Source organism: Vanessa atalanta, chromosome 7 (assembly GCF_905147765.1).
Source record: "Vanessa atalanta chromosome 7, ilVanAtal1.2, whole genome shotgun sequence".
Classification (NCBI taxonomy): Eukaryota; Metazoa; Arthropoda; class Insecta; order Lepidoptera; family Nymphalidae; genus Vanessa; species Vanessa atalanta.
This window is the reverse complement of record NC_061877.1, coordinates 5,767,863-5,784,852: the sequence shown is the minus strand read 5'-3', so window position 1 is coordinate 5,784,852 and position 16,990 is coordinate 5,767,863. Positions and strand designations below refer to the sequence as shown.

At 30.3% G+C, this 16,990-nt stretch overlaps 3 protein-coding genes across 7 annotated transcripts in view; 2 read left to right on the top strand and 1 right to left on the bottom strand.

Moving 5' to 3' along the window:
- LOC125065134 (protein roadkill) overlaps nucleotides 1-3,866 on the top strand; it is a 41,436-nt gene extending 37,570 nt beyond the window's left edge. For all 4 annotated transcript variants that reach the window (XM_047672590.1, XM_047672589.1, XM_047672588.1 and 1 more), the window contains 2 exons: nucleotides 916-1,058; nucleotides 1,513-3,866. In XM_047672590.1, coding sequence (XP_047528546.1) covers nucleotides 916-1,058; nucleotides 1,513-1,666 — 297 coding nt within the window. In that variant the 3' untranslated portion in view covers nucleotides 1,667-3,866. The remainder of the gene's footprint in view (nucleotides 1-915; nucleotides 1,059-1,512) is intronic.
- A 904-nt stretch (nucleotides 3,867-4,770) lies between these two features.
- Nucleotides 4,771-9,805, top strand: LOC125065218 (origin recognition complex subunit 2). The gene is made up of 8 exons (XM_047672721.1): nucleotides 4,771-4,943; nucleotides 5,159-5,326; nucleotides 6,031-6,228; nucleotides 6,482-6,570; nucleotides 6,947-7,114; nucleotides 7,255-7,789; nucleotides 8,346-8,579; nucleotides 9,167-9,805. The coding sequence occupies exons 1-8, from the start codon at nucleotides 4,922-4,924 to the stop codon at nucleotides 9,370-9,372; spliced, it is 1,620 nt and encodes a 539-aa protein (XP_047528677.1). The 5' UTR covers nucleotides 4,771-4,921; the 3' UTR covers nucleotides 9,373-9,805.
- Nucleotides 9,806-10,529: 724 nt separating this feature from the next.
- LOC125065238 (acidic leucine-rich nuclear phosphoprotein 32 family member A) lies at nucleotides 10,530-16,305 on the bottom strand. 2 transcript variants are annotated; one of them, XM_047672750.1, is made up of 7 exons: nucleotides 16,115-16,305; nucleotides 14,230-14,606; nucleotides 14,029-14,120; nucleotides 13,680-13,817; nucleotides 13,157-13,207; nucleotides 12,721-12,846; nucleotides 10,530-12,061 (listed from the first exon to the last, which is right to left on the bottom strand). In XM_047672750.1, exons 1-7 carry the CDS (start codon nucleotides 16,160-16,162, stop codon nucleotides 11,988-11,990), a joined length of 906 nt encoding a protein of 301 aa, XP_047528706.1. In that variant the 5' UTR covers nucleotides 16,163-16,305; the 3' UTR covers nucleotides 10,530-11,987. The 2 variants fall into 2 exon arrangements, with proteins under 2 accessions (XP_047528706.1, XP_047528705.1); XM_047672749.1 differs by lacking the exon at nucleotides 13,680-13,817.
- Nucleotides 16,306-16,990: the final 685 nt, after the last annotated feature.

Genomic DNA, 16,990 nt, shown 5'->3' with positions numbered 1-16,990 from the left:
AAATGATATTAAATTATCATAAATTTCTGACGAATTTATTATATGTTATGAAATACTTATTATCAACATTAAACTATTTCGATTAATTATAGAAGTAATTTAAATTTGAACATTACACTTTTGACCTAGTAATTTTGAGTAATTTAAATGGTGTTCCCAATTTACTGATTTATATTGAATATCGATATTTAAACGCCTGTTAATATGTAATATGTATTCCGTTCATTACGAGGACCGAGTAAGCTTAACTTAAAATTTTCAACCAAGATAGGCTCCATATTATATTTTTCGCCTTTGATTGTTATTGAGATCTAACGAGAAAGTTAAAAATAGTGGATTGAAATAACATAACAACAATTGTCATTACTGTATTTTTATATAGAACATTGGTAAACCAGGAATATACTACTTAAACCGTCTAGTCGAATATAATATCCTAGAAGAATTATGACTACAGTGGCTTGCAAAGTAAAGCATGTATAGATAGATAATTGATACATAGTCTTTTTCCATAATAGTGTATAAATAGTAATTAAATCACATTTATAAGAAATTAATAAAAAAAAATCTAATCAATAAAGTTAATTTTACTTGGTAGTAATATAATTTTAATAAAATAAAATTTAATTTTAATTGGATAGGTACCACCCCCTCATCAAATATTCAACCGCCAAACAGCATTACTTGTATTATTGTGTTCTGGTTTGAATTGTTTGTGAGGCCGTTTAACTATAGGCACGAGGGACATGTCAGCTTAGCTCCCAATATGGGTGGCGTATTGGTGATGTAAGGAATTTTTAATATGACCTGGTGGCTGGCGGTGACCACTTAGCATTGGTGGTCCATTTGCGCGTCTATATAAAATAAGTTGGGTTCCTTATAAAGATTTTTCATGATGCTTATAATTTGTTTCAGTACGCGTTAGACAGATTGAAAGTGATGTGCGAGGAGGCGCTCTGCCTCAGCCTGTCGGTGGAGACGGCGGCCGACACGCTCATACTCGCTGACTTGCACTCCGCTGACCAGCTCAAAGCGCAGACCATCGACTTCATTAACACGTCAGTTCATCACATTTTAACAATAACAATAGCAACTTGTGTATATCCTACTAGCGGATAATGGAATTCCTCTCCTGCAAAGGGGAAGGTTTGTAGCTTATTCCAAGATGCTGCCCATTACGCGTACACTTTGGCAGACTAATTTATGAAATGAACAACTTAAAAATTCAAGTTGCGTAGTTCATAAATTGGACTAGAGCCATCCTATCTAAAGAGCCGACAAATAGAATATTTATTAATTCGATTAACTTATCTCCTCTACCACTCGTATCGTGGAGATGAAACGATCATTTTATGTTGACCGTATACATACAGACATTAAAATAATACAATGCACTAAAAACATATTTAATGTTTAAAGAAATATCACAATGAATATATTATTAGTATTTCCTACCACTTGCTGTGGTATAAAGTATCTCTCTATAACTCCGAACTGTGCCGTCTCCCGCAGGAGTCACGCGACGGACGTGATGGACACGGCGGGCTGGAAGAACATGATCTCGTCGCACCCGCACCTCATCGCCGAGGCGTTCCGCGCGCTGGCCACGCAGCAGCAGCAGATCCCGCCCATCGGGCCGCCGCGCAAGCGCGTCAAGCAGGCCTAGCTCCGCCCGCACAGACACACTCATACCAAAGACCGCACCGACCACGACGGACCTCCGTTTCGTCGCCCCGACGAGCGAAATTCGAACAAATGACGACTGACCCGAACACGATTGAAGACTTCCATTGTTTCGTTTTAAGCTAAATGATAATTACTCCGTAGGCGCGAAAGCGATATGTTTCGTTTCGACCGTTTTTATCGTTTGGGTTCGTTGACATTTTGTTTAGAGTCGTGGCGTTATGAAAAATATATCCTCCTGTGTGATATACGATACCGTGCAAGATACGGTGATCGATGAATCATTTTCCCACACCATAGACGACAGTTTTCGTATGTACCATTGGCACACGCAGATGTACGCCCTGAGTGAAGAATTCGTCTCCGCACATGGCGGTTTCGGGCCGATACGGCTGCGAGCGTGAGCGGCGTTTATGTAAAGTTAATATAAAATAGCGACGAGAGCAATACTATAAGTGATTTTTTGTAATGAACTAAGTGACTAAAAATAGAACCCCATTTTGGGTATATCCTTCCACGAAGTTTCTATGCCAAAGGATAACTATTGCCATTCTTATTTTGGATACATGGAAGTGAAAGTATAAATACAATGTCTTATTAGCAATTGCTCTAGAATATGGCTTCCCATAAATTGTGCCGTTTTATAAGAGGATTGTCGACAGTTTTGTTATATAATCGTCAGACCAGAATGACCACTAGTATATATTATCTTGGATGTGGTTCGGGTGACATATAGTGCCGCCAAAACATATTAGCGCTTAAAGTATTTGTATTTAAAGTTTTCAATCAGCCAACTTTTATACTAACGTTGGGCCTCGTGTGTGTGAGCTAAATGAATATAGAATATATTTACACCAGATTGGGAAGGAGAGTGGCCGGTGGATGTGTTCGTATGTTTAGTTGTGAATCTACGGATTCGTCACTTTGTTTACTATTATTGATCTCAAGACGATATTCGATCCTAACGTTTTTGTCTCTCGCGGTCTTTTACTGTACCGCTTTTAAATAATTACTTTTAATGTGTATGTTATGATAATATGCTGGACGCTTTTTGCGCGTTTACGTAGTTTTCGATGTAGACTCGAAGGTATATTTTATATATGTCGTTTCTGTGAACATTCTTTTATGGTTATGTTTAATGTAAATTATTGCAATGTATTCAATATAGACCTCATATTTAAAAAAAAGATGTCGGCCGTGTCATATTTTTTTGTTGAGATGTTGGAAGATTAAAATTGAACAGATTGGAAAAGTATATTCGCCTAGTAAAATAATTGGTATTCAATGATTCACTGAATCAAAAAATGCTTTCAGAAATTTCTCGGTAGACGTTTAAAGTAGCACTTTTGATCTACTCGAAGTAGTATGGTAATCGAATGCAATAAATGTTTATAAAGTTCTGTAACATAGTTTTGTACAAACATTATCAATGTCGAGTCCAAAGTCAATGTCTTGGCCTCTGTGTGTTGCTTACTGTACAAAGCTCTGTGACATTAATTTAGATGTTGTAGGTGACTCGAGTGATTGTAATAAGTCTATTGAATTTGTTGGTGTTGTATATAGATGAGCTATGATCCCACCATTAAAATATTTCTAAGTACTAAATTTTAAGTGGTATCATTGTGAGACACCATTCATGATTTTTTTAGTACACATAGGTGATATTCCAATGGCATATTGTGATTTTTCTCATTAAAATTTCTGTATATTTAAAGTTAGAAATGTTTTAAATTTAGATTGACAAGTTGGCTTTATTTAAAATTATTTTAAGTAAATATAGTCATTGGTTTTGTGTCTTTTTATGTATTTTGTGTCTTTCAAGTCAGTCAATCACTCTTCATTTATGCTCGTTCCATTACAATTATTTTTTATTGTTATTTGAAAACAGTTCACATTTAATTGTTTCTATTAGTTAAAAAAATTTCGAATAAAATATCCTATTCTATAATTTTCTTAAGAAAATGTACCAATTTCCATGAAAAACTACAATATATAAATAAATAGAAATATACTGTGGCCAATAAAATTAATAATATTTATAATACCATTTTATACCCACTTCCCATTTACATACTGGCAGCTGTTGTCGCGTAATATGATAGTTACAAAACAATTGTCAGAAATATTAACTGTGATTTTCGAAATTGTCAATAAGTTGAGCAAATAAATGAAATAATGTAATACCACCGTCTTTTTCATTTTAATTTTTAATAGCATTCCTTTATAAAATGTTCATACTGTTGCATTTTATAGATCATTAAACTTAATATTTTGGATACCTATTTTAAATGTCTTTTTATATTAAATTTGTCTATAAATATGAATAATAAACATACGGATTAAATACAGTACATGTTCGGGAAATGAACCGAATTTTTTACGAGCCCGAATATTCGGCTTTCATTGTTTCTTTAAAAACATGACACCACGCTTAAAGTTATAATTACTAATTGGTTATATTCGAATATCTTTATAATAAATAATCCTGATAGGTTATATGTGCTAATACCATTTGCATATAATTGTATCAACTTTCGACGCAGGTTCAAAGCATATTTACAAAAATATCTAAAGGTTCAGTACCTTTTTATTTTTTTGACTAGGTGTATATAGTACCTATGTGTCAATTTTAAAAAAAGTAATGTAGTATATATATTTTAGAAATATTATTAGGGGCATGCTGATGGCACAATCTAGAGGTCCAGTTTTAATAGTAAATAAGTCTTAGTTTTTCGGTACAGACGCACCCTATGTTAGCTTCCAAGAGTTCCATGTGGTCAATTGTTCTGCGATATACATAACTATATCGCAGAACAATTGACCACGTGGAACTCTTTATTAATATTTCAAATAATTTTCAAGACAATAGTCTTATATAATAGTCGATATTTTAAGTTTCAACCGTTTCAAGAAGAATCATACGGTATTTTTTTTTATTTGTGGTATTTCATTAGTAAGAGAGAAATGTATTTGGTATCTATTTTTTTTTTTTTTTTAGTTTTGGCTTTTATTTATGCCAAGATTTGCTATCTATATTACATAGTGACATATGATGTAATGACAGTGACAGAGCAATGCAACCAGCATTGTGGTAATCTGTGGTCACGTGTACAGGTATAAATGAGTTTTGGCGGTTATACAAAAATAAACAAAATCAAAATTGTTGTAATTACCAAATTAAGCTGGGAATCCTAATCTGATAGTCACCCAAAAATCATTGTAGTATAAAGAAATATAAATGGACCATCTTGAAGATAACGGTACGTCAAATGTTTTATATGTAACTGTATAGTATCTTATTCTATTGAACAATAATTAAATAAAGAAAAACTTATATACTTATTAAATAAACATAAAATCTACAAAACTAATATAAGATCAGTTACGGTATTCTAAATTACGAAATAATATTTAAGATCACATTTTAGTTTAAGAAAATAGTTACCATCTATAAACAAAATAGTATTCCTTACAGATGAAATTCTTGTTAGTCCTGAGTATACGCCGAAAAGATTAACAAGAAACAGAACAAAACCTAAGAAGTATGATGAATTCTTAGACATGACTCCAGTTAAAAGAAAAAATTGTGCATATGTTGAAAGTTCTGATGAAGAAATTCAAGAGAATACTCCAAAACCCAAAGGTGAATTCTATTTTTTGAATAAAAAATATCATTTTATATTAAGCTCTTGCCACTTTACAACTTTCGTCCAGTAGATAACAATTAAATGGAATAAAATAAATAATTTTAATTTAATTATTTACAATTTTAAAAATAAACAAAAAACAAAACCAATTAAATAAAACTTTGTATTCCATTTTACTGCTGGTTTTACTTTACAATATGTATTAATATTATATAAAAGTATGTTGTAGGCTTATTGTCAGAGCAAGATAGGTAGTTAAGGATAAAAAAATAAAAAATGTAACTTTTTAACAAAAAATATTTACAAAGTAAAGGAAGTAATATGGTTGCTTGAGCATATTAAAAAAGCAGGTGTTGTGACAAATGATTAACAAATATAATATTTTTGTATTCAAACTTATTAAACTATATATTAATATGTAAAGCAACAACTTTATACCTCTTGTACTAGTGACAAGGTATCTTCCAGTTGAGCCTCATTTTTCTTACATGCTTTCAAATCAATGCATCTAATATTTTATTAGCAATGAATTATAGTTAAATTTCGACTAATGGGACTATTTAGTTAACTATAATTACTCATACATTTAAGACCATTACATAATACAATAACTGAATTATTCACTAAATGCTGACATTGTTATAAAATTACTGAATAATTTGTATTCTATATTTTAACTATTTCCTTTTAATGTTTCTAGCGCTTTTTGGTAATGATGATGTTGACGGACAAGATATCTTTAAGTTTAAATCCCGGCACACTAAAAATGATCTTTATAATAAAGCAAAGGCAGTTGTTAGTAGTTCTATAAACTCACCAATGAAAACTCCAAGAAAAAAATTATTACAAAAAGTTAATGAGGCAACTCCAAGACATGTGGTTAACATCATGAAGAAAAGTTAGTATTAAACATCTGTATTACTTAATTTTAAGCTTATCACAATAATTCATCTCTTTGAAACTTTTATCAGAGTTTTGTTTAGATTGATTTTTTAGTAAACCATTACATATAAAATTAAATTCTTTTACATATAACCTTTATAATTATTTAGTTCTTTCTTAGTCTGTACTTTTTCTTAAATAATTGTTACTCAAGTTTGCTTTTAATATAAATATTTAAATTTTAATATTAATACCTTTTTTTCTTTCAGAAATAATTCAAGCAGTGCACAGTAATAGCTCAGACAGTGATTTCTCTGGCAGTAGTAGTGATTTTATACCAGACAAAAGCGGAGATGAGGTACTATTCCAATTTTGAATATATAATATAATTGTTTTAAAGGTTCATTTAAATTTCAAGTCAGCCAGTATAACTTCACATTCAAGAATATATTCTCTACTAGAACATAATACTATGAACATATAACATACTAGATAATAATATTTGGCAGATAAATCTCTTGTAGATTACTGTCATTCAATGCTTACTAATATTTTAAGTCAACTCCCTAGTTGATCCCAGATTCTCTAATCTTAAGCAGATTTTTGTCCTAAAACTATCCTTTTATTATACAGCAACTTCTATATACTTTGTATGCGTTTTAAATTGCTGTATTAATTCTCGTTGTAAAAGATAATTATTCTACAATTTTATGTCTATGACTATTTTTATGCAGAGTAGTTCTTCATCTTCCGGTACAGATTCCGAGGTTGAAGAAGAAGAGGGAACCTGCAAAAAAGGCAATGTTCAAATTACAAAACACAGGAATAACAGAACGAAACCAAAAGATACTGAATATTTTGTTACGCCCGACAATTATTTTATGATGAATTCTAGTAAAAAAGTGAGTAAGATTAATTGAAATTATTTTAAAATACTGTTATTTTTTTAATGAATGTAAAACAGTTATTTTTTGTTTAATAAGTTATTATTTTTGGCAAGAAAAAGTGAAACACAATTGATATCTTCATTATTTATTTTTAGATTACAACTTCAGATCATACGTTAGCTAGACTTAAGATGATGAATATCAATGAAAACATGAAGGAGGTAGCAGCCTATATGTCTGAACGACATCGCGATAAAGTCGGCGATCTCGTGCAAACCTACGACCAGCTGTTTGACAAATGGGTCTACGTTTTAAGTGAAAATTTCAATGTAATTCTCTATGGCATTGGATCAAAACGTGCAGTATTACAACGGTTCCAAACAGAGAAACTTCAAGATACGCCATGTATAGTAGTGAACGGTTTCTTTCCCAGCCTCACCATTAAGAACATTTTAGAAACAGTCGTCATCGACTTCTTAGAGAATACGCACGTTCCGTCCAATATTGGAGACGTTGTGAGTTTAATAGAAGCCCAATTGGACGAGTTAGGTGTTGACTTATTCCTTATAGTTCACAACATTGACGGTAACATGCTAAGGAATTCTAAGGCGCAGTCTGTCCTAGCAAGCTTGGCGCAATTGAAGAATGTTCATTTGATCGCGACGATCGACCATATCAACGCACCACTTCGTAAGTTATAAATGTATTCTACTTAATACGCCAATAAACCGGAAGTACTATTCATAAAATTTAATACGACACATGAACAGGATTGTAAAAAGCCGATTGCGGCGCGAGTAGATATTTTTATAACTGATATCTGTTTCATACCGCTTGCCTCGACGACCCGTATCGTTTGATAGCGAAAATTGAAAGTTTAATAAATTATAACAAACGCAATATTTCTTTATAATAAAAACTTTCAGATCTCGTCATTCATTATATCTACATAATTTTCAAAAAAATATGAAAATTAGTCTTTGTTTACAGGGAGAAAACGTTATCGGTTTTTATATAAAGCGTGTATGAAAATTCTCACCTTCCCGATCTCTCTCAAAGAATAATATCACATACGGATCGCTGGACATTACATTGACATTTAAATAAATATAATGCATTTTATATATTAAAATCAACATAATCAACTCTGATGAATCACGCTGTATAATAAAAAAAGTATGAATGCGGTCATAAGCTCCATAGGATATTTAAAATCTCTGACAAATCACAAATTAAAAAATTTCAGTATGGGACCATTCAAAACTCAGCAAGTTTAATTTTACCTGGTGGGACGTCACGACATTTTTGCCGTACGTGGACGAGACGTCATACGAGAACTCACTCATGACGCAGCGCAGCGGCGCGCTGCAGCTGTCGTCGCTGAAGAGCGTGTTCCAGTCGTTGACCTCTAATGCCAAGGGGATATTCGAAATCATTATCCAATACCAACTTGAAAACCAGAAACAAGTCCACTACCAAGGTATTTTTTGCAATTTTTCTGTAAATGATTAATTAATGATCCTTATTCCCTAACTTTCCCAATTTGATGGGATGATAAATCCGACCGAGCTGGTAAAGTCCAGGTGCAGGACAACAACGGCGTTACGTCCTTTTACAGGCATGGAGTAAACATTGTTAAGTTCCAAATCTCATCCTGCTATTGAAATTTTAAAATAAATATATATATCAGGGCATCCGAGGCTATCCCCGCCCAACCACGATTGAGATTTCTAAAAAAACATAATACTGACAAGTTAACAGTTTTAATATATGCATATGTAAATATAGTATAATACAAGTAAAATTTTATTTAAGTAGAATTTATCTACATAATTTATTAAAAGCGTGGGACAGGACGAGAAAACTGCGCACTATGCTACTGATGATATATTTACATATTTAGTAGCACAATGTGGGATGGATCACTAGACTTTCAGTTAGTCCCACGCCCACGTCCCCAATATGAAAAAACAATTCTCATTTTGAAATATCTCGTAATATATAACTAGTGTAATATCAGATATCTTTATTATTTGTTTGATTATAATAATTTTGAAATGTTTTCAGGTCTGCCATTCAAGGATTTATATTCAAAAGCTCGTGAGCAGTTCCTGGTAAGCTCGGATCTTGCTTTAAGAGCTCAGCTTACAGAGTTTTTAGATCATAAATTAGTTAAAATAAAAAGAACCTTAGATGGTAGTGAAAACCTTGTCATACCCATCGAAAGTTCTTTACTACAGCAATTTTTGGACCAACAAATTAAAATACAGTGATTGTGTCTTTATACGACATTTTTTATAATTAATGTGTAATTTCTTGTCATCGTCGTTTGTTTATACTTACAAAAGAAAAAGTTTTTGATTGCAAAAATAACCTATTGTATTGGTGATATATTTTTATTGCTATCAAAAATCCTATAAAAGCTATATATAAAGCATTCTTTTATCCTTCATGGAACCACATGAACTGATTTCTTTTCATAAATCATGAGATCTTAAAAGTACTTCTTTTTTAATTTATTAATGGCAGTCAACAATCCTTTTATTTCGACTGTTGTGTTGATATTCATCAGTTTACTTTACTTTGGAAGACTCCTTTTTATTGTTTTAAGATCTGATTGCACATCAGATTTTAAAATTTTAGATTTAGGGAAAAATGTAAAAAAGGCTACTTTGTTATTTTTAAAAAGAACAAAAATCTCTTTCTAAGTCTGATGTTTTAGTTTTATTATGAAATAATAAATTATTTTACAGTTTTAGTTTACATGAAAATTAAAACGAAACAACTAAGTACGTAGTTATGAATTGTAAATATTGTAGATTAAGTTTACAAATAATTCTAACAATTACTGAATATGGAAATTTTTTATTGTGGTGCCGTAAATACAGAATTCTGAGAGCAATTAACCCATTCAATGTTAGGGATGCCCATCGAGGTCCAAATTACTTTTGTACACTGCCGAGAGCGCTGCACATTAGCGTCCTAATTGAAAACCTTATTTATTATTAATTAATTAATTTCTTGGGCAATGAATGGGTTAATAAAATAGAAGTACATTATTTGTTATATATTGGGTATTATAACAAGGAGGATGGCATAGCATTACTTAAAATATTAATTACAATGAATGTGATTAGTTTTCTATAATTTGCCACTGGTTAACAATAAACGTTAGATATCTTTAGTTATTTATTTGGTTGTAGATAATCAAGGAATGTTAAACAATAAAAGGATTTCTTTGTATGTAGTTTTTATTTTACAATCCCAGAAATAAAGTCTTAATAGGATTATAATATATATCAACAGGCCAAGTTGTAAATTACTTAAACTTAATGACTTACATAATACAATAAAATTATTAACTAAAATTCTCTTCAACATATCTGGCTCATTCACCATGATGTATTAACCAAACATTTCATAAATTATCATTGATATACTTAGTGCATAAATTGCTCTTTTAAAATTTAAAAAGATTGTAGAAAAATATTCTCTGAAATCGTCAGATATCAAAGAATTTCATCTAATTTAATCAAATTATTTTACATATTTATTACGATAAATTTAAGGGGTAAACCGATGTCGTAGTATCTAATATATTTATTATACACAAAAACTCACGGCAGACTGCGCCATAAGCTTTATAGCTGGTTGTAATTAAGAATTAAAAGAAGTGCAGTTACTAACGTTAGGAAATGTATTCTATTCTCAAATGCAAACTCATATATATCAATTGTGTATTATGCCTTGTTTCTTTTTGAATTTAATGAAGGATGTAGTACCTGTTGTGTGTATATATAAAACAACTTTGATCAATAACACGTTTATATAAATTTACTTTATAATTTTCAAATGTAATATAGATTTTTTTTATATAAAAATTTGAAAACGACAACAACATCTTTTCTCTATTTTTATCGCACTCTGCCACAAGTTTTTGAGACGTTAAATGATATTACAAAGTTATCCGACCTATGTACTCAATTTACAAATGTCCCTTAGATTTATAAAGTAAAATTTCATCACATCTCATGTTTTGGTTGACATACGCGTGTTTCAATTAGTATGTAGAAGCGCAAATACATTTAGTTCATATAAATGTACAAAACATGATTTAGAAGCTATGTATGAAGCAATTGACTATATTTATTGTATTCATGTTTTGGATCACATAACACTGACAGTGAACTCTATTAAATACTGCATTTAATAATGAAAGACAACTTTTGTAAGTAATACTAAACAATGTTTATAGATATCAAGTTTTAATAATAGACCGGGTTTGTAGGTAAATATGTAAATAAATTACCAATGCAATTGGATTTATAACTTTTTAAATATGTCTCAACCAGTCTAATAGTTGGTCATATCAACAATCAGGCGGAACACCTTACATCAGCATTGAAAACAGAATTACAAAGGTATGTTGACCGCCTTGCAAGTTTATTCAACTTCCTATCACTTAAAGCTAATCAATTACATTGTATTTAAGAATTCCCGAGAGCTAATTTAAATCTAAAATCATGCACTTGCATTTCAATGATTAGACTAAAATAAGCATGTCAATAGAATAAAAAATAGTTATTACATAAACAATTTAATTGAAATATCAACTTTCGGACAACAAACTACAGATTTCACACAAAAGATACCACCATTCGTGATGAAGATTTCTTTTTAATTGTTCTTGTCGCGCAATGGACCCCTTTACAGTTATTGACACTGAGCAGTCGGATACACCATGCTGGGTGATAGTTTCCATCTAATATGTTATGACTTGCTCATGGGATGATTTCAGTACACCGTAACTATGATCAGGTTTATTGTCCGATGCTTCGGAGTGCTGTACACTTACAAACTAGTAAGATAACTCCGCTTAAGGCAACTCTCAATTGTCATCTTCATCTTCATGTTTTCGCTTTTTACCTCGAGTGCTCTCTTCATGGGTATTGTCCTCTCCATCTAGAGACATTTAAATTATTATCCACTTTCAATGAACATTGTTTATTTTGTTGGTAGCATTTAATTCAATCATTTTTTTTAAATTCTCTCCAGACATTCATAATTTATATTGTAGTTAACACGAAAGCTATATACAGACATATTTTTAAATATGTCTGTATATAGCTTTCGTGACGACATAGCAGGTAGGATAGTACTAAAAAAGTGATAAGTTCAGTTTGCATTTGATATTAGGACAACCTAAAAGGATATTAAAGACTTTTTTAAAAGTAATAAAACTATTTTTCTTCCATAAAACTGGCCTTTTTTTCATTATTTACCAGGTTATTATTGCATTATTACTGAATTAAAACTTTATTCATATTTGCATTTCTTTACATACCACATGCTTTTAAATACAACAATTACAAACAGTTCATAATGTAGAGTTAAATAAAAAAAGAAAGAAAAGCAAGACACCATCCAATTTATCCAGACACCCCAAAAAAGCTTAACTATGTCCAGTTTTATCCAGATACCTGGCTATGGTTGCCAGAGGATAGCTCTACTCCCATGGATGTAGCTGGCTATAAAATGTGCGAATTATTTTTTTCTTCCTGTTTAAAAATTGCTATGACTATATGTGATATTGATAAGTGAATGTTAAATGTTCTGTTTACCTTGGGCCTTAGAGTTGTGGTCTCCGTCTGCGTCGGCGTCGTTATCGCCGTCCTCGTCGTCGTCATCATCCTCCTCCTCCTCTACGTCGCTGCCGACATATAAGGAACTTGCGGAGCTCTCTTCCTCTATTAACAAATAAATATTTGTTTAATAATGTTCATTAAATAAGTGAAAAAAAGTTTTTAATCAAAATTTATTTCTATTCTGGAGAGATCACTTATTAGACGTTACGCAATGGAAAGTTAATGTTCTAGACTTTATTTTTAATCTGATAGAGACCTGAACAGTTATAGTACCAATTTTTGTACCACATCAGTACCACAATGCTGATAATTTAGGCTGCCATTTCACTCTTAATTTAACCCTCGTGAATTCAGGATAGGTAGTTTAATATTTATCAAATATTGTTTTAATTAATTAAATAAATATGAATACCTAGATTTGCATTGTAGACTGCACTAAGAGATACGTCCTCATCATCCACGTCTGGTCATGTAACAAAAAATATTAATAGTATGTTAGGTTACATAATGGTATTAAAATATACTTTGAAAAAAAAAATAGTATAACTGAAAGTTATACATAATATAGCTATATAATGCGAAACTTTATATTAATTGTATTTTAGAAGCAAGTTACCATGATTTTATTTCAATCTACAAAATTTATATGTATATAATTATATAAATTTTAAACACAAAAATTATATATATTTTAATATTTTTGCAATAAATTATAAAGAGCAATTTAAAATGGTTGCACTAAATATATTTTATACTTGTAATAAAAATCATAAATATTAATAATAGTGTTTTTAACATCAGGCTGTTTTAATAGTTTATAGAAAATATAAAATTCATTATTCAGTAAAGTAAATTATTAAAATCCCAATAACCAAACTGAAACCACATGGGATGTGAGTTAAGCATCACTGGACACATAAACACATGATGCTTACTTCTTAAAAGATAACCCATGTGGAATAGGAGACCATAAACAGTATACAATGAGACCAGAAGACTAGGCGACTCCTCGGGCAACCTCTCTGATAAACTTTCATCATCAATCACTAGAGGACCCAAGTCTATGTCCAGATCTGTAAGTCATTTACTCCATTTTATAATATATATTAATTATATTTGAATACTCATAAATATTTAAACTTATTTAAAATAATACTTTGTCTGTCAGTTTGATAATTATTATAATTATAATAATTGTCAGTATTATAAAGCAATTAATATTGTATTGAGATACTTACTCTCAGTTATAAAGTATATAAAGAATTAATAATTTAAATTTCTCACCTTCGTCATCACTATCATTGTTTCCATTCATTTCTTCTCCATCTTCCTCTTCTGCATCACTGTCTTCCCCTTCTCTATCATCTTTATCAAACCTGAAGTGTAAAAAATTATTTTTACAAAGATGATAACAAATTTTTTAAGATTGTTTCATATCATCATCATTCAAATAAAAATACAATAGCTAAAATAAACAATACATACCCATCCAAGTATTTTAATGATGGGTGTAATGCAAACACCTTAATTTTGTAATCTTCTATATTTGTAACATCATTGTAGAAAAGATCTAAGTTCCTCAAATTTTCAAACTCTTGCAGGGGTTTCAGTGTGTCTAAATCTCTTATCTTATTTCCTGATAAGTTTAGGTGTGTTAATTTCTTGCATCCATTGAGGAAGTTTAATCCATTTGATATTCTGTTGTCTGAAAGTTCTAACTTTCGTAGTTTGGGCAAAGTGGGGAATCCTTTAAGAGTTGTGAGTCCAACATTATTAAGACTTAAAATTTCGAGGTTGGTGTATTCATCTGAAAGGCCAACTATGTTGGTGCTTCTACAATTATCCAAATTGAGCTCTTTAATCTGAAAATTGAAAGAACCTTTATAAAAGTATGTACTCTGTATATATTAAGTATTTTTAAATTATTGCAACATGTTTGTAATTATATTCATAAATGAAATTGTCGTAAAAGTAACTTGAGAAAATGTTGAAAAAAGTTAAATAGCTCATATAGATTGCTTATTATACATAAATGTAGGTATAGTGGTATTTATAATGGTATACCTACATAGTATATTTATATATACTAGAGAAAATGGTGGCAGATCTACTTGTATTTAATTAGGTTATGATAAAATTGGCTACGATAACATATCAAAATAAATATAAGACAAATCAAAAATATTTTTCAATTTTTTAAATTTATTCAAATGTACATAACTGTAATATAAGAATTTTACGAGAAATAAGTCTCGCAATTGGCTTCTTCTGTAGAATTTTGAAAGTCAAGCTAACCAAACGTCAAAATGGTGCAACTTGCAAGTTGTCAATGGGTCCGAAAAACGTAGTTTGAAAATACAACATACTAGTGTTTATTTCACAAATACCTTCAGTTAAAAATAAAGAGACGTGTAAGATGAAATCGTATTTAGAGTCGATATATGTAGATCATCGTGTTTTTCATCAGAAAATGGAATGTTAATTTTCGTCTTGCAATGGCGGATGACACGAATCATCGCGACGCAATAAAAATGGCCGCTGTTTTGGTAAGGCGTGCGTCAATAGAATACAATTGCAATAACTTAATAGTTAGAAAACTTTTTGATAATGTCAGACGTATCGATTATTTCTGAAATATTTTTTTGTGTAATCGATACAAAGTTTATCTAAAAAAACGAGGTTGGGTGAAAGGGCGCGAAATTACGTCGAGTAGGATACATTTGATATTAATAACGCATAAACAATTAAATCTATTTTATTACACATTCTTATCAAATCAGAATATGAATATTATAATAATTAATTTACTATATAGACATTCAGCATGAAATTAACATGATGTAGATAAATTTCATGAAACCAATATAAATATTATATAGATATGGTGATAGCGGCTTAGCTTTTAATGCATAGAATGATTTATAAAAATAGTCAAAAACACATTAAAATATGCCGTCGATATTTCTTAAAGCAGTATTTCTTTCGAAAGTTACATTTTATATGTGGTAATGTAATTTTAACACTTAACCTCAAATATGAAATTATGAGAAAAATCTTGTTTCTGTTATAAGAAAACCTTAAATGTAATCAAATATGGTTTAAGGATAAATAAACTAGTACTTTTTCTGTTTGTAAGTGAAAACGTGGATATGAACGAACGTAACATTCGGTAATTGCGACTGCTATAAACAATAACGCCACATCTTAAAACTACATTTATGTACTTGGTAAGCGGCATTTGAATCCGACGTGACAATATTCATGATTTAGTGAAAATAGTGATAATTTTAGTAGTCTAGAAACAATAAGTATCCCAGGAAATACGTATCGACAAAACATTCCAATATAACGAAGAAATCAAATAATGTACCTGTGAGGGATTTCTTCCCCTTAGTTCCAAAGCAATCCTCTTTTCCATCTTCTTGAAACTGAAGATTCACACTTTATTCACCTTAAAACCTTTTTAATTGCTAAAGGAACTAAATCACTTAGCTTGCTTGGGTTTCAAAACAGAAGGAAACTATAGATACACATTACACACGACTGACGTTATACTACAGACGCCGCCTAGCGGTCAATTCAAGCAACCGGATGCTACGTTGTCGTTTAGCGGTTCGTTTTATTATTTCTCATTAAAACTTGCATTGAAATAGTAAAATAATGTACCATTATTATAATAAAATCTAGTGTGTATTAATAAAACTGATTAAATAATATATTTCTTTCTTAAGATTGATGTTAAGTAGTATTAATAAAGTAAACTTGTCTTTGCGTCTTGCTTATCATAACTTACTGTCCTACTAAATTAGGCGGCATTTCTAAACAATCTAAATTTAAGGTAATGTATTTGTTTATAATATGTATATTTTTTTAATTGAAATGAAATTTAATGTTACGTAATTTAACATGATTACAAAATCAATAAAGATTAATCTAGATATTGTTATATTAATAGACTTGTCTGCTTAAAACGATTTCAGATTTTTTTATGCACTATAAATTAAATTATCTATATGTAATTAAGTTTGATATTATAAATAAACATAAATTCAGTATAACATACATATTTGCTTTTGTTTCACAGTGAATGTTAATAAAATATTAACATTGAATAAAAAGGTTTTGCTGTTTCCTCATAACTAAATAATATAATTAAATACTTATAAATGAGGTATATTTAGTTTTTTTCGTATTTTATTTATTCCATTGTTGGAACTGTTCCGAACGGGTGGTAGCTATATATTAA

What these genes read in the sequence shown, in the direction of transcription:
- LOC125065238 (XM_047672750.1), bottom strand. Translation starts at nt 16,162, where the DNA reads ATGGAAAAGAGGATTGCTTTGGAACTAAGGGGAAGAAATCCCTCACAG. An exon ending in CAATGATAGTGATGACGAAG is followed by an intron (nt 13,818 to 14,028) that starts GTGAGAAATTTA and finishes AATGACTTACAG; the next exon opens with ATCTGGACATAGACTTGGGT. An exon ending in CATGGGTTATCTTTTAAGAA is followed by an intron (nt 13,208 to 13,679) that starts GTAAGCATCATG and finishes TTACATGACCAG; the next exon opens with ACGTGGATGATGAGGACGTA.
- LOC125065218 (XM_047672721.1), top strand. Translation starts at nt 4,922, where the DNA reads ATGGACCATCTTGAAGATAACG. An exon ending in TGATGAATTCTAGTAAAAAA is followed by an intron (nt 7,115 to 7,254) that starts GTGAGTAAGATT and finishes ATTTATTTTTAG; the next exon opens with ATTACAACTTCAGATCATAC. An exon ending in CCATATCAACGCACCACTTC is followed by an intron (nt 7,790 to 8,345) that starts GTAAGTTATAAA and finishes AAAAAATTTCAG; the next exon opens with TATGGGACCATTCAAAACTC.